We start from the raw sequence: 23118 nt of genomic DNA, 5'->3' as shown, positions 1-23118 counted from the left end.
GAGGAGCAATATATAAAGCTTGTGATGCCTAAAACTACCGTAACATTTAGGTGGAAGTCTTTCGATTGCTCACGACAGTTTTATAAGCAATGACATATAAACTACATTGAGCTACTCCAAGGGATATCCACCAATACTTGGAAGTTTTCTGCTCAGTGTAGTTACTCATAGCTCACTGTCAAACAGCATGCAGGCAAGTAGCTTCCTACAGTGAATTATCCCATGACTGGTTCTGCTTATTACTTTCATTAATTATCTGGATGAAGGGATAGAGAATACATTTTTTTAATCATTAGATAATAAAAAGCAGAAGAGCTTTGCAAGTATTTTGGAAGGCAAATACAGAACTCAAAACCACCTTCAAAAATGCAGATAAACGTTATGAAATAAGTAGTCTGGAAGTTCAGTAAGACCAACAGGAAACTAGTGGAATTTTGTAGATGTAATCAACTGCATGAATACAATGTTTAACATAAATAGCTAAAGAGCAATTTTGAAGCCTGGATTCATAGTTGATCACAAACTGTACATGTTTTTAACAGCAGACTTGTTGACATAAAATAAAAAGGAGCCAAACCTCATGTTGGGATAGACAGCTGTGTCTTACGTAGGACTTGCAAAGTAATAGTCTCCACTAGAAGACTTGGTCCAGCAGTGGACACCACGAGACAACTACAAGTCAGAATGGAACAAATATGAAGGGCAACAGGATAGGTTTAGAAAACATGATCTACATGGAAACTTAATAGATCCATCCTTGTTTCATCCAGGAAAGAGAACACTGCAGGGACGATGTGGCTGTTGCACAAATTAACTGTTCTCAATGCCTGCGGGAATGGACCAGGCAGTAACAGACTCCAGTAGCAGCAAGGAAGGCTTTGGTAGACATGAGGTAAGCTCTGACAGTCTGAAAGTGCTTCTAATGAAATAGATGGCATAGATGAGTTATAGAATCACCAGCGTATGATGCTGTAGAAGAACAATTATATGGAAATCAATTAGGAATGGTTCAGTCGGAGCTGAGCCTATTTTAGATGAGCGGTAAAGCAGCTGACTTTCCCAAGTCACTTCCAATAGTTCCGCCTGGCTTCTGCAGCAAATCACTTGCTTGCCAGGAGCCTATACCACAGGCTTGGGAGCTGACAGAACATCAGGAGCTTTTTGACAGGCTTTTGACCAGAACAAAGCACAGAACTCCCAAATACCTACTCAAGACTGTATCTTGCTATTTCAGGAATTAGCGTGGTGAAGATTAAATGTTTTTAGGTTTGCTGCTATTGCCACAGCAATCAGCAAATCAGTTCTAGTGGAAGGTGTGATCCCTTGTGGTTACATTTTATGCTCTCAAATTTTATGATGTGTAGTATTGTATTCTCCCATCATCATGGTTTGAGCCATCCAGAGTTGAATCCCCCCGCTTTGAAAGTACAGATTTTGATGCTCTAGCTTCTGAGGTGCAACCATCTGCTCTGTAGGTTCCTTAAACAGATACAGCTTGCTTAACTACTACTCTGCATAGAAGGCAAAACAAATTTTCCCTCTAAAAATTGGCATTTTGCAACACAATTTTTCACTATTTACATCAAGTGGCATTAAAGGTGTTAGTTAATTTAAAAAAAAAAAAAAAAGAAAAAAAGAAACCACACAAGTGCATAGTTGGCCAGGTAAAGTAAAACACTGCTTTCTTGGGGCAGTACAACTCATTGACAAAAAAATCTGTGTGTTGGAAGTGCCAAGTATCTTTCAAAGCCTTTGAAGACAAAAATAGAGGACTTTTCACAAGTCAAATAACAAAAAGCTGGATGTAGTCAAAAATACTTTGGAAATGAACAGGAGCAATTACAAATTTCATTAAATGTCACTTCTGGCTTGGTTTTAAACCCTAGCCTCCTCAGTTTTGCAAAAGGGTTTTTATAGATTGTAGCACTACCCACTCTACAAACCGTACGCCCTAGAAAAAGCAGGTCCAAAAAGTAAATCACAGTATTAGTTTGTTGACAAATGAATGTCTAAAAAGAACAGTTTACACCAGAAGGATCAAAGTCAAAGCCTTTATTAAATGTTCCTTCTTTAAACAGACTGCATTTAATTCCCCTTTTGTATCTGTGATTTCTAAGGCTGTTTTAAATACTGTGTTTTACAGGGATTTTCAGTCTTCAGAACCGTCACAAGCAGCAAGTTAGCAGTACACAAAAACAATACGATTGAAATTTCACTGAGTTCTATTCCAGCTTCACAGGGTCTCTGGAAAAGACCAACAGTACTTTGAATACTGGAGTTTTTGCAGAGATCCTGGAAAAAAAAATAGGTATCACCAGAGTTTAAGCCTGATGTGCTCTAGCCACACCTCACAATTGGCCATAATTTACCAGTATTGATTAGTATATCTGTTTCTTGCGCATTATCTGTTTCAAAAAGGGGACCAAATTTTCAATTTTCAGCTAATGTGGGTCTAATTAAGGCTATTCTGGTATATTCGATACTAAAATACTCTCTGGGAGTCCTTTTCATGAAATCCCATCAGAATTAACATTTTCAAAAATGAAAACATTTAAAATAGGTGTTTTGAGTTGAAATGCTGATGCAGCGGTTGGTTCAGTGTTTTCTTGTCTTTTTGAGCTTTATTATCACGTCAGTATAGTGTCATCTATCTGTTCGTCAGAGTCAGCCTGGCCAGCCAGCTTCTTAAGGGATCGCCTGCAGCTTTCGTTGAGAAGCTCCAAGCTGGCAGTATCCAGAATCTTGGAAACCGACTGTGGAAGGAAGACAACACCAATTACCAATTCCTTAGGATACACCATTCAAAATAACAAATTTCAGTGCCTCACAAGGCATATTTGTCTACAATTTTTCAAATATGCCCAAAGCTTTCATCTGGTTTTATAATTCCAAACATGAGAACTATCCAAAACCAACTAGGACTTTGAAAAGAGGTCTGGATATGGATGTAGCAAAGGGGTATTCATTCCATCCATCCTAAAAATACTCTCTCTAGCACCACTAATACTGCAATAGGATTATACAAGTGACAACAGCAATAAACTACCAGTTCTAGCTGAGGTAACTACAGCACTGTAAGGCTTCAGGCATTTTGAAAGCAAGTCTACTGTTGTAAACATTAAGGGTTCATTAAATACCTTGATCTTCTCAATACTGCATGGTATGATTGTACAGCATCAGGTAATTTGCATATTTCTTCAAAGCTTAGCATGAGAATAGTGATGAAGGCTTAAATGCAAATAAGGAACATCCCACTCCATCTATTCCATAAAGAGACTGCCAGCACCTTCTGAGACTCCAGACCCAACACTTAAAACAACCAAAGGCAGAGCCACGTGACAGAGCCCGCTACCGGTGGTTACGTTTTCTTCTGTCTCATACCTCAAGTACTTGTTCACCCGCTCTCATCTTCAGAAGGTTAACAATGGCTTGGTCGCTGTAGGCTCTTACGCTCGTGTTTTTATCTTTTGTGTTGTCCAGAAGTGCTTTGAGAATTGGTTTTATTGTCTGAGGATCCAGTGCGGGAAGATGGCTTTTATTTGCCCACCAGATCATCTTCTCCGCAACTAACTTTATATCACTGGATGAGTTCTGGAGACACTGAATGAGACAAAGATGGTCTTAAATTCAGATATACCAAGGACAGGCATTTAAAGCACGTTTAACTTTTTTCTAATTCAAGTATGTTAAGCTACAACAAGAAAAACAAGCAGTCTTCAACTCACAGATACACAAGAGAGAAACATGTTAGTTATAAACAAGTTTTACTAAACTTACATATACAGTAAGAGAAGATTAAACCTTGAAAACAAGATACTTTTTCAAAAGAAAGCTTCTAAAAATGTGGTTGTTGGCAGGGTCACATGCTTCTCTTTCAGCATTCTCAGGAAATGACAGTGACCACTGAATGCAGCAAAAGCTGACAGTGTTAGGACCTCTGTAAAATACACTTGATTAGCAGCAACAGCCCACTCAATCTCTGATTAGCATTTAAGGTACATTTCAATAGGATATTTCATTTTAAAATAAAAAATTGAGAGATGCTTACTTTTGATTTAATCTCAACATATTAGAACATGAAAGCTAACATTTACACATCAACTATTAATGCCATGATAAAGGTATTGTGACAATTGTGATACTTATATTTTAACATAATACTATGATACAAATTAATGTATGGATGTAGAATTTCAAACAAAAAGATTGCTTTGAAGAATTATAGCCTCCATGTCAACCTGCATGTTTGACAGACTGAAATGTAAAACCTGAAAATATAACGCATTTTTATTTACAATAAAGATAACAGACAAAATAAAAAGCAGCAGGTCACCTGCTCCAGCATTACATCTCACTCTGTCTTCCCTCACCTTTTCTAAGACATTAAAAAGGATCCTGAGGTTCTAACGTTCAAAATCAGATTCCTTCTACTTTCATGGGGAAAAAAATAAACCAGAACAACAGAAAAAGGAATTCTGAGGTAGATTATTTAAATAGATATGAATTGGAAAAAAGCATTGACTTCAATATTCACTTTTCTTCCAGGCTCTAGGAGCTACTCCATTCAAAAAAAAAAAAAAAAAAAAGTTGAAAAATACTGCAGCAAAACCAGGGAGGAAAGGAGTTGGTATTTGGCACCTTTCTAACAAAATCCATTAGCAACCTTAAAAAACAAACAGATAACTCCCCCGCTACAGTTTTCCATCTCTGCCAGCTGTTTGTTATTGCAAAGGAAAAAAAATCACAATGAACACAGAACAAAAGTCAAATTTCCATATTACAACAGAGATGGTGGTATTGTGTTTGCAGCTACAAAGTAGGCTAGTAAAGGTATTCTGTCTGTGCTTTGCTACAAAAAACGACTTACCTAGATTTCCAAGCATCAAGGGATTTAGAGCTTCCCAAAATAAGGGAGCTGAGGTTTCAGCTTTAATGCTATATTACAATACAGATATTTTGTAAAGAAAACCACCTATGAATTAGCTGAAAGAAAGATCATATGACACTAGTTAAGATCCCAGGAAAACAATACCAGGTAGCATAAACGGTCTTACCTTAATAAAGAGGTTGGAAAGTTTTGGAGGCAGGTTCCCCCCTTCTTCCATGTGGTACTTCATAAGAAAGCCCATCCCTCTAATGCCACTAACTGCAATGGGTATCTTCGACATACAAACAGAAACTGATGAGTAGAGTTCAACAGCCCCCATAACTAGGCCCATAGTTACAGACTCTACAGAGCCTGTACTAGTTGTAGGCCCACAGACTGGTGAGCTTTTGCAAAAGGCTAAAAGGATCTTTAAAAGAATGGTAGCGTGCAACTCACAAAAACAATGTAATGTTATTGGATAAGTATGATAAAAATCATGATGTGGCTGTGAGCTACATGGAATGTGGTGGCAGATCGCACATGGCCCACAGGTTCTCAACGCTAAGTTATTCGTGCAACCTTATTTTTAAAATCTTCCTCCTAAATTGAAATATTTGCACTTGTAAACCTGGCCTGTGAATGAGAACTATAATAGGACAGCAGAAGTGTAATTTACCCCCAGTGAAAGTTGCTCCGCGTCTGAAGATTATTTAATCTTCATCTCCACAGAGACCAGAACTCAAAGAATCAGAACAGTCATGTCATTTCACTCTAAAACTGCATCTAGTCAAGGGAGAACATTCAGACTGCACTTGGGAATTTTTTGTTCCATTTTTTTTTTGGTATTACAATGGACTTGTGCACCTTTTAAAACTACTCCCACAAGCACTTGAACAGAACTTGCCCACCCTCAGGTAGTGCTTACCCTATCAGCGGTGGCATTGCTGAGGATCATCTCCTGAACACTGTTGTAGTATTTGGGGGAACACAGCCTGTAAGGAGCAACATTTACAGCCACTGAGAGAGCCAGGCTTCGTCCATGTCTCACCATCCAGTCAATTCCAGAGACATCCGCTAGAAATGACAGAAAAAAAATACCTCTAAAAATGCTACATCTGAGAAAGTATTTGTCAGTTTGTCAACTCCCTTAGATAAAATTAACAACATCTAAAGCAGCATCTTCCTTTCTCCACTCCTCCCAAAGAGCCATATACACTGTGCTAAACCACAGCACCACTATCAGATGGGAACACCCTATGGGCAGATATGGAAACCTGACACAAAGAAATGACTCTGCATTGCTGAACCTGGCTATTTCTGATGGTCTTCCAAGTCACATGTAGCCAGGCCCACATCACTTAGTGCATGAAGCAACTTGCCTTTGGAATTACATAAGCTTTACAATTTTATTGGTGTCAAAAGTAATCTGAAACCAGGTAACATATTTCCTTTTTTATAATTCCATAGAGTACCATTGCACTTCCAACCTACAGTTTCTCACAAAATTCATGCATTTGTCTAAGTGAAAGGTTAATTTTCCAAAAGCATCTGAAGCCACCAGATTTGGTCTACAATAAGCATAAGCCAATCTAAGATCACAGTGTCATCAACTAAGGTGGGACAGCCCTCCCTCCACCCTTCCTCAACATCCTGTCACCTCCCATCCTCTGCGTCAGCACTAAGCAATTACTTGGCCATGCTGGTACTTTCATCAACTCACCTGAAAACGAAACCAGAAAAAATACAGGTAAACCTAAATTACAGCAGTGTACCAGAGTGTACACATGAACTGCCAAGAGCAAAGAAAAGTACAAGGAAATCTGAAGATTCATGTTTAAGATAAGAAGGAGGAACCTAAATCACTTAGTCATAAAGTTTTCCCAAACCACTGGCTAAGAAAGTATCTTCCCCTGCTTTTCAGGTTTGGTTCTGGTGGTCACGGTAACTTCACCTACCCAGTAAGTGTTGCTGGAGAACAGTACTGAGCTCCTCTTCCGACAGAAATGCACACAGTTCTGCCAAGCAGCCAGCTGAGGCCATGCGGGTGGCATCCTAATGAGGGAAGGAGGGAAAGAGTAATGCTGGTGGGACACAATGCGCATCACTGATCAGTAGCAAGAAGAGCAAGTGACAGAAGATGATATGAAATAATAGGAGAAGGGGGAAAACATACTAGTAGGCACCCTTTCACTCCTAGTACTACCTGTGTGTCACTTCATGAGTTTTCTTGTATGGAATGGAATTTAAAGCCTCTTCCACAGTCAAAGAAAAGCCAGCAAAGATTGAATAATTAGAGGTCTCATATAAATTCTGACTTGTTAACAAGTCATAAAATGAAAGTGAGTGTTTCAAAAGATATGTTAACACTTACATTTTGATTCATAGTCTAGAAAATAAGCATTACTTCTAGCCATCTCTAGATAAGCTTATCTCTGTAATAAACTCATACTACTTTGAATGTAAAGCTTCCAGACTTTTGTAGGTTCGGCTTGCTTATGCAACTATAATATCACTGCTATTCTCCACCCTCAAACATCAAATCCAGTGGGATTTTTTCTGGTTTTGTTTCTAGCATGACAACAGTTGTATGTCTGCATTAAAACAAACAAAAAAAAATTACTAAGATTATTTATTTTAATCTCACATATGATACTGTTGCTGTCATATATAGAAAACCCTATATTAAACTTAGTATTACTTATCTATTGGAGAAAAATATATCATTAGCAAAGAAATTCCTCACAGTAAATGACAACCCCCACCTCAGAGCCTACAGACACATGTACGTGCATGCACCGAAGGTACTGCAGGTTTTTTCTGCGATAAAAAGCAAATCCTGACTTCAGATCTTTCTTAAGCACGTCGGTGAGGAACTGCAGGTCAAACCCACATAGACGGTTGCTAAGGAAACATTAAACTCACAGGTTTTCAGAGTTAAAAGTAACTGGCTAGAGATCTCCAATTCTTGCACCTGGCTCTCAGTTAAGGTTCCAACAAGACTGATTTTACAGACTGCATTCAGTTTAGTGAGCAATGCCCAACTAAAATGCTTCTTTATGTAAGTTTCTTTCCCCAGAAGGTATTTTAGAAAATAATTTTGTTAGGAAGTTCAGATGGCAAGTTTAAAAGTAAGACTGTCCATAACAGGGATCCTTTGCAGCTGTCTGAAGCAATACCTCATCATGTCCCAGCATCCCCAGAAGCAGCGTGCTGATATTCTTCCTAATTGCAGCATCTACTTTTGCACCAGCTCCTCGTGTCACAAACCGCAGAGCTTGCAGCATCGTGTCCCTAGAAGTGATAACAACGTACAGTCAGAGATTGCCTCTTCCCTCACCCTAAAGAATAAACTGAGCTCTGGACAGCCCTAAGAATTTCTCACACAGTAATTAGATTAACACACTTTGCCGTTTAGGAGACTGATGTTCCTTCCACTGATAAGAGCTGCATGCTAGAGAATATTTCCATGTTTGTGTCTGTCTCTTACAACATAAATAACTTCTGACTATTCAAAGATTTTAAAGAAATAAATCAGGAAATCAGTTTGTTAGGGATCTGTATGTGTAGGTCCCTTCCAATCCCTAACATTCTGTGATTCAGGAGGGAGAAGAACTGAGCAGATGCCAAGTAACACCTCCCTGAAGTCACACACCAGGGCTTAGCTTTTGACCCAGAAAGTCCCTATCATCCACGTCCTTGGTTTTACAACTCTTGATTAATAGTGAGTAAATCTTACTCTCAGAACTAAGGGAGGGAAGAAATTCTACTCAAATAGCTACAGTAACTCTGCCATTCTAGCCCAGCGAAGTTTGAGGTACCATCTCCACCTTACCTGATGGCAGAGTCATCACTGGAACGAATTCCATTCAATAGCTCAGTAAAGAGAGGATCCACTTTTACGTGGATAACAATGAGTTTGCCGAGAGCATCGGCAGCTTTGAGCCGAACAGCACGGTTGGAGTCTTGCAGAGCTTTGGTGAAGGTTGTTTGCAACTGAGGCAAAAATGGTTTCAGGGCAATCTCAACCTACACCAGAGATGAAAGAAGGAAAAGTGATGCAGACAAGTCTGAAACAGTAGCTATAAATCGAGACCTGTTAACAGCACGACTTGTATAGCAATCAGTTATCGCAGTAGCAAATAGCCCTTACTCAGATCTACCACGCCACTAAAACAGGAAGAACACAAACAATGCTTTACCATGCAGTGTTTATTCATTTCAAACCTAACCTTTCTTTCTGTAGACTGAAATACAAGGAAAATGTTAAAAGATTTCTACACCATCATGAATATTCTCTTCTGTGGAAAGCACTGAATAAAAGCTCAGCTCAGTTCAAATAGATGAGATTATAATCTTTGAACTTAACATTTCACAAAATGGGGAGAATGCATGAGAAAAATTAATTACACGGTAGTTTTTAATCAAGTGAAAGTGGGAACAGCATTTAGCGATATTTCTAAGAGGCCCAGTGATTCAAAAATAGGGCACTTTTTTTTCGGTAGGCCAGTTGCAGTGCCATTCTTAAATATCAGATCTACACCATCAGGTATCCTAACTATATTTAAATGAAGAGCAACAGATTTTAGGAAGGTTATCACGGTATATGTTCACAAACCAGTCAATTACTTTGAATCTTACCTTGGCTAAAAGAAGGCTTAATGTTTCAAGCAGAGCCACCTTGACATTCCAGCTGAACCGATCTCCCAAGATCCGAATGAGTGGTCCAGTAATGCTTACCACAGATGGTTTAAGAGCTTCAGCAGAAGTCAGCTTAATAACTAGCCCTAAGGCCTTTGCTGCTTCCTCCTTTTGCTCTGGATTGCCAGTTAGAACACCTTCCCGCAGCACCAGGAGTATAGAAGTCACTCCCTGTCATGACAATTAGATAAAAAAAGCTTAGAAGCTACGATGCAAAAAATGTCTTATTTTTGCTTCTGTTATACACCAGATGAACAAGCTTGGAGAGTTTCTCTCAATTTCCTGTTGACCTTCAGCTGCCTGCTTCCACATTTACAGAGCTACTTTTATTCAGCTTGATTTCATGCATCTACGCCTTGCTAAGCCAGTTGCTATGAGGAAAGTGCTGGTGGATGAGAGAATTTTTAAACCAGAGAAATTTGGCACACAAGTCCAGCATTACACCTCCACAAGAAGCAGCCAGCAGTCATGACTTACATGCATAACAGAATTGTCAAAAATCTTGTTACAAAAGGAGTTGCCTGCAAGGTAATTCAAGAGCAGGAATAGCCTACAAAAAGTCTCCAACATGTGGATTTGGATTTTTTTCAGTATTTCTAATAGCTGTAACATCATATCAATCAAAACCCCCAAAGGGTGGGACATGATGGCTGTGACGACTCCAACTTTGCATGACGTGCTCATTCTGATCCTTTACCTTCTTAGGAATGCAGAATCCTGGCACATGCTCTCCTTTGGCCTCGTTCCCTACAACCCGGATGTCCCTGTGTAAGTCCTCAATGAGGGCAAGCTGGTTCCCAGCATCTAATTTCTGCAGGAGAAAGGGGTAAGACAAAGATGAGGTAACATCACGACCAGCTTTTCTTTCTGAATTCTCAGGTGTGTCAAGAGAAGGCAGCTGTTTCCTTCCTCTTCCTTCACTCATAATGCTGATGTCAGGCTCAGCCTGTAACTCTCAAATCTTTGCAGTATTTGCAAATGTAAATGCCGTTTACAGACAAAACAAAAGGTTCAATTCAGGCAGTATTTTAGCAGCTCTATCCCCGCTTTCTCCTTGCCAGCCATTACCACCATAACCTTTTTAAGTTGCATCTTACCTTGGTGATGGAATTAAGTGCATCCCAGCTTTCATTCAAAACTACAGGATTGGTATCATTAAATAGTCGTATCAAGCCTGAAACCAGGTTCTTGAGGTGCCCAGTATAGTCTGCTTTTGTCTTGGAGCAGTAGATATTCAGAATGACAGCTGCTGCTTGTCTCATTCCCACCTCAGGGCTGCGGGTAGCTTCTAGCAAATCTTCAGTTATAATTCTCTGTCCAACATCATCTTCCACGGACAGGATTACAGACTGGCAGTTTGCCATCTCCTAAAGAGTCCAAATTAACTTTACATTAACTCTCAAATAGAATAAAGCCAGATTTAGCACCAGGTTTGCCCGTGTTATCCAAAGCATTATCTCTTAGATAAATACTACAATATATCCCACTTGCTGATCTTTTCTTATGGAATAGCTGGTCACACTGCCATTAAAAGCTCAATTCAAAACCGATTTCCCACTCATATTTCAGTCCTTATATTTAGTGACAAATTTTAGGGTTAAAAAAAGCTATAAATGGGTCACCAGTCCTGGACCAAAGACAGGTATATAATCAACTCTCAGCATTTAACAAGTGACCTGAACTGTTGCACAGATAGCTCTGCAGCTGCAGAAGGGCTAACTTCCAAAAATTAGAGTAGCTCAGTCTGCCTGGTCTTATTTACCCCCAGACACCATGGGTCTTGTCAGATAAACTACCTAAATAAAAAAAAAAAAAAAAAAGTTGCGGCTTTGCATCATAATACTAATTACAAGCACGTCTAGAAGCTGAGTGAAAGGGCATCTTCAGCAGGCAGAAAAGAGGACTTTATCACCAACATTCCCAATTCACCAACTTGTGTACATGTCTATATTCAGTCACAGCTCCAGGATGTTCTCTGGAGTCCAAATAACAGATGTTTCTGAAAGCAGTTAAGAAGGAGTGCTGCGTGCAAAATAGAAGATTTTCTCCTTCCAGCCCTTTAATCTCTCAGTCTTCTATACCAATAATAAATAAAGCTAACTAGACACTCTGGCAGCTCTCCAAGAATAAGTAAACTGAGAATTGCATCTTGTTGCAGGCCAAAGAGACTTTCATACGGATACAAATGGATTTGGAAAGCATATGTTTTTCAACTTTCAATATGCCACCAGGCAAGAAAATTCAGCCTGAAGAAGCTAGTGGATGGAATATGCAATCTGTGAATCTAGAGAACACAGGTTCTGTGCTGAGAAATAAACCCAAAGCACTATCTTCAGGCAACCAGTCATAACACAGAACTGAACCGTGGTACTTGCCAGTTGCTCTTCACTAGTCCCCAGCTTCTCTTTCAGTGCAGACATCATAGCAGGCAGGATGACACTCAAGTGCCTTGTCAGAGCATCCCCTGCTACTGATGAGAGGAAAGCTAGCACACGGGTATTCACGGGGGGAGTAGTCAGCTAGAAAAATAAATAAATAAAAAATAAAAAATGAGTAAGAAGTTTCTTCAGAAGGAATGAATTTTAAGTCATCTATAACAGGAGAAAGTTTTAAGTATGACTGCATCACAACTGCAGTGACAATGTTTTGAGCATAAAATTGGAAGAAGACTTCAAAATATTTTGTCATCAGTCCAAAGAAATCTGGCAGAAAATAGAGTAAGAACATAGCTCTGAAGTTTGTTTCCAGTTGTACCTTTGGCACCAAATAAGGCAACACCACCCGGCTCTTGACAGCCATGACTTGTTTAAGACCATCCACAGCAAAGTCAGATGTCTCTTCATTATCCTACAGGGAGAGAGAACATTACAAACCTGAGACATGATTTGTGACACACCAAGCTAAACCTTGTTTCAAGTGACTGTTCACCACTTGATCATATAACCAGTACTTACACAGGTCCTTCTGTCTAAAAATGCTCTTATATAACTAAAACCTAAAAAAGCCCTTATGTCACATTTTTCTGATGTGACATATCAGGCACAGTGGCCAATTTATGGAGGTGACAATGGCAATTCCCTAGCAGAGCCAGATGCAGCAATTCTCAGGCTTGTGCTTTAGCCACAAGACTTGCCCTGCTGATGGCTAGCATGACAAGGAGGAGACAGTGTAGAGATGCCACTCCCTGGAAGGGTCTGCCAATCCAAGCTTCTCTCTCCTTTAAGCTAGTCATTCAAAACTTGTCCCACAACATCATTAAGTTGTTGACTAACGCTGAGTAATGCTTACCAGCTGCTTCAACAAAAATGGCAGGATATCCTCAAGAGCTTGATGTCCAATTGTTGAGTGCAATTGTTCAAATGTTTTAGCCGCGGCCTCTCTGACTTCTTCCAGAGGGTCACACAGAGCTTTTCTCACGGTAGGAACTAGGGACTCGGAGAAAACCAGTACCTGAAAACAAAGATAAAATTACAGAATAGCTAAAGCACAATGGACATGCGCAACTCAGTAGAATAGCTAAGAACAGGAATTTACACAGTGAACACTAACTTTCTGTTTGCTTGAAATATACCGGAAGAAAATAAGGATTAATCAAAGATTTGCAATGCTCTAAGGATACCTTGTGATTTTTTTTTTATTATGATAGCTCATAAAAGTCAAAACTGTGCAATGGCTTAAATATATCAACAGATGCAAATGTGTACATTTGCCTCAATAGCAACTCATCAATCATAAGTCCTGAATCTAGTCCATAAAAGATGTCCAATACTGTCATTGTATTTTTGCGTCTCAACTGCAACCCCGGCATTGTAACAAATACCTAGGAAATGGCAAATTTCACCTTCCTTATTTAACTTACCGCATCTCTGCTGGTAGATTTCATTATCTCACTCAGCCCAATGCAGACTCCTTGTCTTTCATCATTCTTGTCTGACCTCAGTCCATCTTCCAGAATAGGAATGATTTCAGGAAGGATCTTCTCTCCTAACTTCCGGACAAGGTCTCCCAATGTCCGTGCTGCAACCTATTCCCCAAAAATTATTTAATTAGTTTTCTTGTTTTATAAAACTTAAGCTGAATTTTAAGCGAAAGTTAGCTTTTGACTATAAATTACCATTCACAGTATAGAAAGAGTAGTAGCAATGGAAACAACACTGTAACAAGTAGTCGTAGAAAAATAGTTTTACTGTCATCACAGTTGCCTTCAGTAAAGAGAGAACTCATACTCACTCTCAGCCCAATTAAATTCATTATAGTTTTAGAGTGATTCATAAAAGAATTCTCCCGTGTTCTTCATGGATTAGTTTATAAGGTCTGCAGTAACGGGACCGCATTACTCAGTTTCTCACCGTTCGCTTATCTGCGCAAGTACTGGCTAAGAATTTCAGCAGAAGCCCAAAGAGGGTTGGCAAAATTTCACGCAGTGTGCGAGGAGTGTTTGAGACTACAATCTTCCAGACATGTAAGGAGGCTTGACGCACTACGAGCTGGGTGTCAGAGCGGCCCATGTACAGCCCAGCCAGCACCCTGTTCCTCCTCTCCACACCAAGAGCATTAATAATAGCCTGAAAAGAAACAGCATAAAATTTTATTATCCATTCCCGAAGCTTACAAAAAGAACAAGATACATGCTTATTCGATACATCTTTCCAGCAGGCTTTCCAAGCTGATTTTTAAAAAAGCACAACAGGCAGGAACAGCTTTACCTTGTTTGATTGGGCTGTTCCAAAATTGTCATCCTCTGAGGCAGTTTCTGTGGTCATTTTTCCAGTGACTCCCGAGATATGGAATAAAAGATCTCCAAGGAGCTGAACTGAGCTAAACCTGGCAACAGAAAGATAGTCAAGTGTTACAAAACAGGGTAATCAGGCAGTCCCTGTCCAAATACATCAAATAGAGACATGAACAAAATGCAAGGCAAAGAGTTAGGTCAGCAATGAAATGCTGTACGGGCTGATACATAAGATCGTTCTGCCTACATGACTGTGAATAAGCATGCTAGAAAGAAGGGGAAGGAATGAATTTCAAGCCAGACTGGACAAGAAAGTTCCTGTATCAAAGCAATGTATCAGGGAATTGTGTGGATTCTGAAAAGGAAGAAGACGTTGCCAGTATCTGTGCCAATCCAAAAGACATTCTCCTGTGATAAAGGCAACCATCAGCACTCAGCTGACACAAACCTCTTAGTACAACTAATTTTTGAGCAACTGCTATTAGCTGTGAGTGCTCCACTGCACATTTCCATACACAAGTGAACAATACCTTACTCAGCACTTTGAAAAATGAGAAACAATATGTTTGCGACTAAATATTGCCACATCAGCTACCTTGGAAGTGCTTTTCAGAGTCACTATCAGAATTAATAATCTAGTAGGAATGCTTTGGAGGTACCAGGAAACCTGATCCATGACTGGCAGGGCTTCTCAGGCTCGGTGCTATAAGGCATCATAATCAACAAGCAACAAGAGACATTTGCTTTTGCTTCATAGGAGGTCTCTGAATTTGCTTGAGAAGCAACAAAGTCTTAATCACACCAGTTTTCTAAGCATGGAAAGTCTGTGGGTAAGATATAACCTACCTTATCCTCCACAAATCATCAAACAGGCCATCCTCAAGCTGTGGCAGGAGAAGTGCGATGGCAGTCTCAGCATACATACTTATGATTCTTTGGCCAGCGCGCAGGGCAGTGTCTCTCACAAACTCATTCTCATCTGCTAGTGCCTGCACAGAGAGAAAAGTGTCTGTGAAAGCTGGTTTTTGTTTTCCTTTTCCACCACAATATACAAAACCAAGAAGGAAAACAAAAAGATGTTTTCTCTCAGCCATGAAAAGTAGATGGACCATAGAGTTGTCAATGGTCAAAGGTGATTTCAAGAAATTACTAGTGACTACAAAAGACAGCAAGCAAATAACTTGAAGAATAAATCATTTATAAATTAAATTCATTTATGTATTTTTATAGTCCAGCAATGCTGAACAAATATCTACCTGTCTCACAATTACTGGAAATGATGCTTAATATACTCTGGAGGTTTTTTTATTTTTTAATCTGCTAACAAATAAAACTCTTTAGGTCTCTGCTACATACCTTAAGGATACAAGGTATGATGGGACCAACATAGGGAATGAACTTGTCTCCAAAGGTAATTGGCAGGTAGTTGAACATCATGATATAACCATCGCGCACGTGTGGAGCAATATCCACTTTACTGGCAGTAGCTACAATCTCTGGCATAAGTTTCTCCAGCTTCTCCACCCCCAAACCAGCCATAACTTCAGCCAGACCTGGAGAAAAAAAGCAAGTAACAGAGCTGATAAATGTCAGAAACAACAAAGCTAATCTGATTCAGTAGGAGAAAGCCTGAGCTCAGTATTCATACACAGCTGTCCTCACCTTGAGCAGCACCAGATCGGTCCACTGAGCTCTGCTCGTATGTCAGTGTCTCCATCAGCCATGGCAACAAATCCTCAAAGCATGATTCTCCCATGCCCTTCACCATGGCTCCCAGTGCTTTTGCAGACACTGTACGCACCTAACAGACAACAGAAACAAGAGATTTGTAAGATACCCTGTCAAAGTTACTAAGACAGAGATGTGTCAGCCTGATTACAGATCTACAGAAGATGATGATAACATTTAACATAATGCTCTGAAACAGTATTTGTACAAAAAGACTTACCTCAGGTACAGGGTCCAGCAGAGATGCCTTCAGTCCAGGAGTCACACTGGGTAGGTAAGGAGCCAGATCCTGAAACAAAGAGCCCAAAGATTAAGTACTAGATTCAAAATGAGAAAAACTTAAATCATCTTTATGCAAAGGGCAGTTCAGCCCCTTATTATTAGCAATCATCCTTAACATCTCAAGAGTTCAATCAGTTCCTTTTAAAACCCTGCAAATGAGCACACTGGATTGTTCTCTAAGCAGAACACAGACCACCAGTTCCGTGCAAACCACTCAAAACCTTTTTGATGCTCACTCATAACTTACCACTTTGTATCTAAGGAAAAGCCAACACTCTTAACATTTACACAAGGTTTAAATATAGAGATTATCAGCACAAAAATTAAACACAGCTCTTTAGCTTACAGCGAGGTTGTACAAATACTTTTCAGACAACCCCAGGATCCATCTGTAAGCCACTGATCTGTGTTTCACTGGTAGTAGTTTTGCTTGTTTATTTGTTAAGGCATTTTATATACGGTAAAAATTAAAAGACTTCTCTTGCAGAGATAAATCTGATAATACCTAGATGAGGCAAGTGCAGAGCTAACAGTCTCAAGCTCCTGAGAATTTTCACTGCCTTTATAGCCACTGCCTGTTCATTTACATACATTTAATTAAAGCTGCCTGGGTTCTAATATTGTTTACCTTAATAACAAAATTCCCAAACCAAATAAATTATCCCCAGTGCTTTCTCCCTTAGCTTCTACACAGTAAATACAGCATACAGTTAGAAAGCTTCTTCAGTACCATACCTTCTGATCAGTCAGGGAGTACATGTTCCCAATAATCTGCGCAGCCATTTTCCTCGTGTCTGTGGAACGATCTTGAAAAGCTCTCTGAACAATTGGCATAATAAGAGCTAACGATGGAGCGTCAATGAAATGGACAAATTTGGTATCCAGCAGAGTCTGCAGACACTTCTGAGTCTTCCTGGAAGGGTCAGTGAGAGCATCCAACAGAACTGGAGCAATTGCTGAATATTTTTAAAAAGGAGAGAAAAGACTTTATTTGTACATAAAACAAAAGCACATGCCAGGGTGAGCTGGTGTTCTCTCACAGGATGCTTTACATCCTCTTAAAGCATTCAGAAGCATAGAACAGAGAAAATCCTAACAACATTAGCTGACAAAACAGAAAGGAGTATTCACAAAAAGCCCTGAAGCAGACAGCTGTTGTGAAGCTTTCATGTTATACAGCTACAGAAGTAGCTTCATTTCTATAGAAGTTCACATTTAATCCTAAATGCAGTGAACACAAACATTGCTGTTATAAACCGAGGTCATTGTTCAGCACTAGAGATGCAGACAGTTCTTACCAAGGATCTCTGGATTCCTGATGACAGACCCAATCTGCCTGAGAGCTTGCTGACCTGCATTCTGCACCTTCACATGAGAGTCTGTGAGCACTTCAGTAAGTTTTGGCACGATATTGGGCAAGCAGGAAGAGAGCTGTTTGGGAGCACAGTATGCCATGGCTCCCAGCAGTTCCACTGACCCTGTGCATGAAGAACACAAAAAGAAAGAAAGAAAAAAAAATGCAAAAGAAGAAATAAGAGAAGATTCACCTCAAACTCAAATCTACAAGTGGTCTTAGCAGAGAACACACAGAATGGCTGAAATGCACTAAGCCACTCTATGCACTTTAAAAGACAAAAACTATTTTTGTTTTGTTTAGTACCAGGGAAAGGAAGGGCATGACAGGGGGGGTGGGAAAGGAAACATCTAGCTTCTGGACTACTACTGGAGAGATGAGGAATAAAAAGCATCCCTTGCATCTTCCAGGAGAATTTGCTCAGGTATCATAAAATGGTTTGGATTGGAAGGGACCTTGAAGATTATCTAACTCCAACCATGGGCAGGGACACCTCCCACTAGACCAAATTGCTCAAAGTCCTATTCAACAACCTGGCCTCAAACACTTTCAGGGATGGGGCATCCACAGCTTCTCTGGGCAACCTGTTCCAGTGCTTCGCCACCCTCTCAGTAGAGAATTTCTTCCTAATATCTAATCTAAATCTATACTCCTTTAGTATAAAGCCATTTCCCCTTGCCCTGTCACTACTCTCGCTGACAGTCCCTCCCCAGCCTTCCTGTAGCCCCCTTTAGTTATTTATTGGTACTTATTTAGGTACTTATTATTAGGTGCTTATTCCTATATCCTTAGGGGTGTAAGGATGCAGGAATAAGCAAGGGGAACAACAGCAAACATATGAGTTACTCTCACTCGTGTCAGTCAGATATTGGTCCATACCAGCTTTGGTTCTCCAAGATTCCTCTTCCAGGGCTGCAAGAAGCGATGGCAAAACCAGCTTCACCCCATGAGTACTCAAGTTGCTCATCACTGCTTTGGCACAGTCATCTGCAGCCTCCAAGGAGAAGAGAACATTTACAAGGTGTCACATGTTTTTTCCTTCTTCACTCAACGACTCAATGGGAACAAAGCCTTCAAGTAAAATTGTGTCTAAGTTCAACAACGCAGCTAGCCAAGTAGCTCCCAGTTAATGGCCATTGAAATAAGATGCTTTCAATTCTTAAGAAGATCAAGTTATATTAGTGGCATCTCCAGGCATGTGTCACCTTCTCAATCTGCCTAACTATAAACAGTATTCATACCCATTCCGTTTCTGTTTTCTCCTAACACTGCATGTTGTGAGAAATTTGAGGCCTCTTACCTCTCGCACATACTGGTTCCCATCTCCAAAACAAAGCAGCAAGTGAGGTAGCACATGAACCACGTACGGCTCAAAGAGCTTTCCAAGCATGCTGCAGAGCATCTCAAAGGCAAACAGAGCCCCTAAATAAACATAAAGGATAGTCAGAGGAAAATAAACATAAAGGGGAAAAATAAACACAAAGGTGAAAATATAACTTCATTTAAAGGGAATGGAAAGAGCAAATATAATTTGCCAGATATCTGTAGAATTCCTCCAAAAGCCCACAAATCTCAGCCTGAAAATCTCTTGCTTTCTTGCACTTCTGGCAAGCACTGTGGTGGAGATCTGTGGTCTCAGAAAGGACAGCAAGAGGCTCAGTAGCATTAAACCCATGTAACAGTCCTGACTCTTAGCTTCAGTAAACAGAAATAAGGACAGGAAACATCCAGCATCACAAGGAAAAACTAGGTTCTGAAAGCCACTCTAGACCAGCTGAGTATGTACTGCCTCAAGAGGCAGAAGCCCACCTAGCAACAACACCGGCCTTTGAAAACAGGAGGCAGGAGTACAAACATACTGTCTAGGACCAGATAACCTTCTCCCACCACAATGCAAACAGACCAGTTTTAGGACGCTGTACACAATTAGTGGCTTCATAACAGACAGCCTTCATTTCCTACGCTGCAAACTTTCGTAAAATAAATGTAAAGAAAAGCACAAGGTATCATTCAATATGACCACAGCAGTAGTAGATAGAAGATAAAGGAAGTATTTAGAAGGAAAACCCTTTCAGAAGGAAAAGTTCCTCACCCTCACGCCGACGGAAGTTCTTCTTGTCCTGGATAGCATCGGTCAGCGTGGTCATCATCTCCTGCTGCTTGAGAGAAAGGATGCCAAGGCCCTTCACCAGGCCTGCCAGCCCGTAAGCTGCACCTTTGCGCTCAGCATACTTATCTGATTCTAAAAGCAACTGCATCAGCTTCTGTATCATTCCTCCTGCGTCCTCCTTAATTGCAGGCACCAGTGGTGGCAAACAGCTCGCCACTGACTCCTGAACCTGTAAAACAATCCACCAGCTGTCAGATCACAAAATACTGATCTCTGACATAACTTTCCCCTAGATTGCACCCACGATGAGAGCTGTCTGTCACCAGAGCTATTTTTCATCTCTCTGACATCAGTGTTAACCTGCCTCTGAATGGGGACTCCTCCTGGAAGGCACCCACCTGCTGAGATGGTGTGGACAAGGCTGCTATCAGTTTGCCAACAATTGGTTTAACTTTAGGGTCACTCTTGTCCAGATGTTTTGCCAGTGAACCCATCAGAATGACCACACTCTGCCTGACAGCATCATAACTGGCATCATTAGGAGCATTTTTCAGGAATTCTTCAAACACTGGCAAGAGAGAGTTAACATTGTCCTGAAAAACAAAACCACAGAACTTGCCACTAGAGTCCACTCAGAATGAGATTTGCTATGCTCAGTGGACTTGTTTGTTCTTCTCTGAGCCAACAAACCGAACAATCAGACAGTATTTACAGTTCATTTAATATGCCACATCACATAAAACCTTGTGCCATCCTGACAGGCAACAAATATTTCCTGCTAGAGAGAAGTTAGTCCTTAAAAATTAGATCTCCAAAGCTGTCAGCACAATGTTCTGCCAGAAGCAGTGCAAGTTACCAGGCAAGGCTGCTAGCTTAAACGTTAAGTGCCTGCCCTTTTGCTTGCTCCATTTGCAAAGAAAGAACAGGAAGATAAAGCAAACTTCACACTGCTTTTCTAAGAAACAGAAGGGAAGACAATATAATGAAAATACTCTGACTGTCATCACCTGTCAAGAGAAACTATAAAGGCAGTTGCAAGACACAAGAGCGATAACAGAGCAGGAACACCGAGCTTAACAGGAATATAGAGGACTGTCCAGAGGAGGTGACTGACACACGAGGAAAAAAGGAGCTGAGCAATTTACATCCCCTAAACCTCTCTCATCTAACATAACTTTGTCAGGAAGGTGATGATCCTTAGTTCGGGATAATTTCAGTTGTTATAAAGTTTAATTAAGCCAACAATCAGAAAGTTTTCAAGTTTTGCTTCCCATCAGGACTAAAACAGATATCACCTTCCCAGAATTAGAAGATTGGTGGTATGACTTTACTTTTATTGCTCTAGTTGTATACCATTTTAACTCCAGTTAATTCGGGGCTATTTCTTTTTTTTATAGCAATGATAGAATCATGGTCATAGCCAACACTAGTCGCTAACAGAACATCACTGATAAAAAAAAAAAAAAACTACTATATTAAAACATAAGCTGTTACAAGCAACACCACCATCTAATAAAAATAAACAAATCAGTGGGCTTCAACACAGTATCTACATTTTCATCCCACCTGTTCCCAGTGCTAGAGAGAGAAGCATTCAGACTTACTTTGCCATGAGTGTTGAGTGTTGAAAGAGCTGCATCTAGCATGCACTTCCTGACTTCAGGACTGCGATCGTTCAGGGCATCCGGTACAAAAAACTGAAAGAGCGGCTTCACCTGAGAACTGTCCAGATGCTGTGAGAGCTTGTTAAGGGCCAACGCTATGCCACACCTGTAAAGACAGTGAGCTGGGTGAGCTTAGTGACTTTTGACAGCATTTGCTTGAGGTCTCAAACATATCTGCTATCAACAGTACATTAAAGAAATGAAGAGATAAAGAAAGACTATGAAATCAGAGAGCTTCAGAGCGTCCAAGCTAAGTGCATTTCATTACATAACCCCATGCTAAGGTTCCCAAAAGAACAACAATCCTTCAGCCAAATAATGCCTGTTATGCTGATTAAGCGTTACAGATACTTGGGCCAACACACAGACATCAGGATCACTTCATCTACTGCTGAAATACAGCAGCTGTACATCAGCACCTCAGCACTAAACAAATGATCCTAAGAGAGCAAACAAGATCTCCAATTAGACCTGCATAGGGCATGCAAGTAGACAAAAAGTAAGTCTGCAAACGGGAATTTTTTCAGTTCATTAGGGCTAGCACTGCTGCCTGCTTCTCTTGCAATAATCACTTGCCCATACAGAGGTGGGAATCCAGTAAGATAAGATTCAGAGACTGATAAGGAAAGATCCTGTTCTTAACAGAGGGGCATAGAGAAGATAGCACCAAGTATTTGGATGGAAGTGAGAGCATCCCAATTTGGAGTGCCCAGCCTGCTTGAGGGGCACAAATATTCTTAACAAGAAGGAACCATGAAATCAGCAAGTCAATATAATGTGTATTTTGTCCTTGAACATTCCCTTACAGAAATATAAGCATAGAAAACTGCCTGGATGTATAAATAAAAACCTGGAACACTGCATTTGGATGCACAGGAAGTGAGGAGATAAAAGTGAAGATAACTGTACCTTGCTTCCCACTGGTCAGGTGGTGATTCAGATATCACTCGTCCCAAAGCATCCAAAACTGGAGGTGGCCTCTGCAAGGAGGGAAATTTCATCAGAATGCCTTTTCCAAGGACACAAGCACAGAGAACACTGTCAGGCATACCTGCAATGCCATTTTTAAAACACTGCAGAGAGGTATGATACCATTAGCAGAAGAGCATAATAAAAAACAAGCGGAGTGCTAGTTTAGGACCAAAAAAAATTAATTCTAGTCCCTACTCTGCCACAGTCTTCCTGTATCACCTAAGCCATATCATTCACCTGTGCAATGAATGGTGCCATTACTCGCTGTTAACTTGAGGACCAATACATTAAAATCTGTGATAAGCTCAAACAGCAACAGTAAACTTCATGCATATCCTCAGAGCCAACAAAGGGAAAAATGGTCTTTTAAAAAATAGAAAATACATCAGAAGCTTGGGCCTGTCAAGCCTTTGGGACAAAAGTACTTACATAGAGCTTCTCCTGGTAAATCTCTGTAAGTTTATTCATAACCTCTGCTGCCTGGTTTTGATACTGAGCTACAGCTCTGGAAAGAGCTTCAGCACCTGCTTGTCGCACTGCCTCTTCATGATAGATGACATCTTTAATCAGCAGAGAACAGAGGTCAGGCTGCAGCTCCAGACCCATGGACTCCCACAACCTGCAGCACACACACAGAGGCAACGGATCACCCTTCAGGTAGAGAAGCCACAGCTATGTGCAATATAAGGCTGACCCAAACCTGCCCTCTGC

At 40.4% G+C, this 23118-nt stretch overlaps 1 protein-coding gene across 1 annotated transcript in view; it reads right to left on the bottom strand.

The window, feature by feature from the left end:
* Window positions 1-2037: 2037 nt before the first annotated feature.
* The window catches only part of GCN1 (GCN1 activator of EIF2AK4), a 42748-nt gene continuing 21667 nt past the window's right edge, over window positions 2038-23118 (bottom strand). The window contains exons 30-58 of the mRNA XM_084538699.1: window positions 22837-23026; window positions 22345-22415; window positions 21376-21541; window positions 20170-20364; window positions 19754-20000; window positions 18962-19083; window positions 18541-18655; window positions 17606-17785; window positions 17043-17263; window positions 16246-16314; window positions 15960-16098; window positions 15654-15850; window positions 15144-15286; window positions 14272-14389; window positions 13915-14130; window positions 13425-13589; window positions 12854-13015; window positions 12320-12412; window positions 11941-12084; window positions 10663-10932; window positions 10263-10376; window positions 9506-9736; window positions 8700-8893; window positions 8044-8158; window positions 6823-6919; window positions 5793-5941; window positions 5055-5159; window positions 3382-3600; window positions 2038-2753 (exon numbers count right to left, since the gene is read on the bottom strand). Of these exons, the coding sequence (XP_084394825.1) occupies window positions 2628-2753; window positions 3382-3600; window positions 5055-5159; window positions 5793-5941; window positions 6823-6919; window positions 8044-8158; window positions 8700-8893; window positions 9506-9736; window positions 10263-10376; window positions 10663-10932; window positions 11941-12084; window positions 12320-12412; window positions 12854-13015; window positions 13425-13589; window positions 13915-14130; window positions 14272-14389; window positions 15144-15286; window positions 15654-15850; window positions 15960-16098; window positions 16246-16314; window positions 17043-17263; window positions 17606-17785; window positions 18541-18655; window positions 18962-19083; window positions 19754-20000; window positions 20170-20364; window positions 21376-21541; window positions 22345-22415; window positions 22837-23026 (4573 nt within the window). The 3' untranslated portion in view covers window positions 2038-2627. The remainder of the gene's footprint in view (window positions 2754-3381; window positions 3601-5054; window positions 5160-5792; window positions 5942-6822; window positions 6920-8043; window positions 8159-8699; window positions 8894-9505; window positions 9737-10262; window positions 10377-10662; window positions 10933-11940; window positions 12085-12319; window positions 12413-12853; window positions 13016-13424; window positions 13590-13914; window positions 14131-14271; window positions 14390-15143; window positions 15287-15653; window positions 15851-15959; window positions 16099-16245; window positions 16315-17042; window positions 17264-17605; window positions 17786-18540; window positions 18656-18961; window positions 19084-19753; window positions 20001-20169; window positions 20365-21375; window positions 21542-22344; window positions 22416-22836; window positions 23027-23118) is intronic.

This window comes from Aythya ferina (assembly GCF_964211825.1).
Source record: "Aythya ferina genome assembly, chromosome: 17".
NCBI lineage: Eukaryota > Metazoa > Chordata > Aves > Anseriformes > Anatidae > Aythya > Aythya ferina.
Note: the sequence above shows the minus strand (reverse complement) of the source record. Positions and strands in the feature narration are given on the sequence as shown.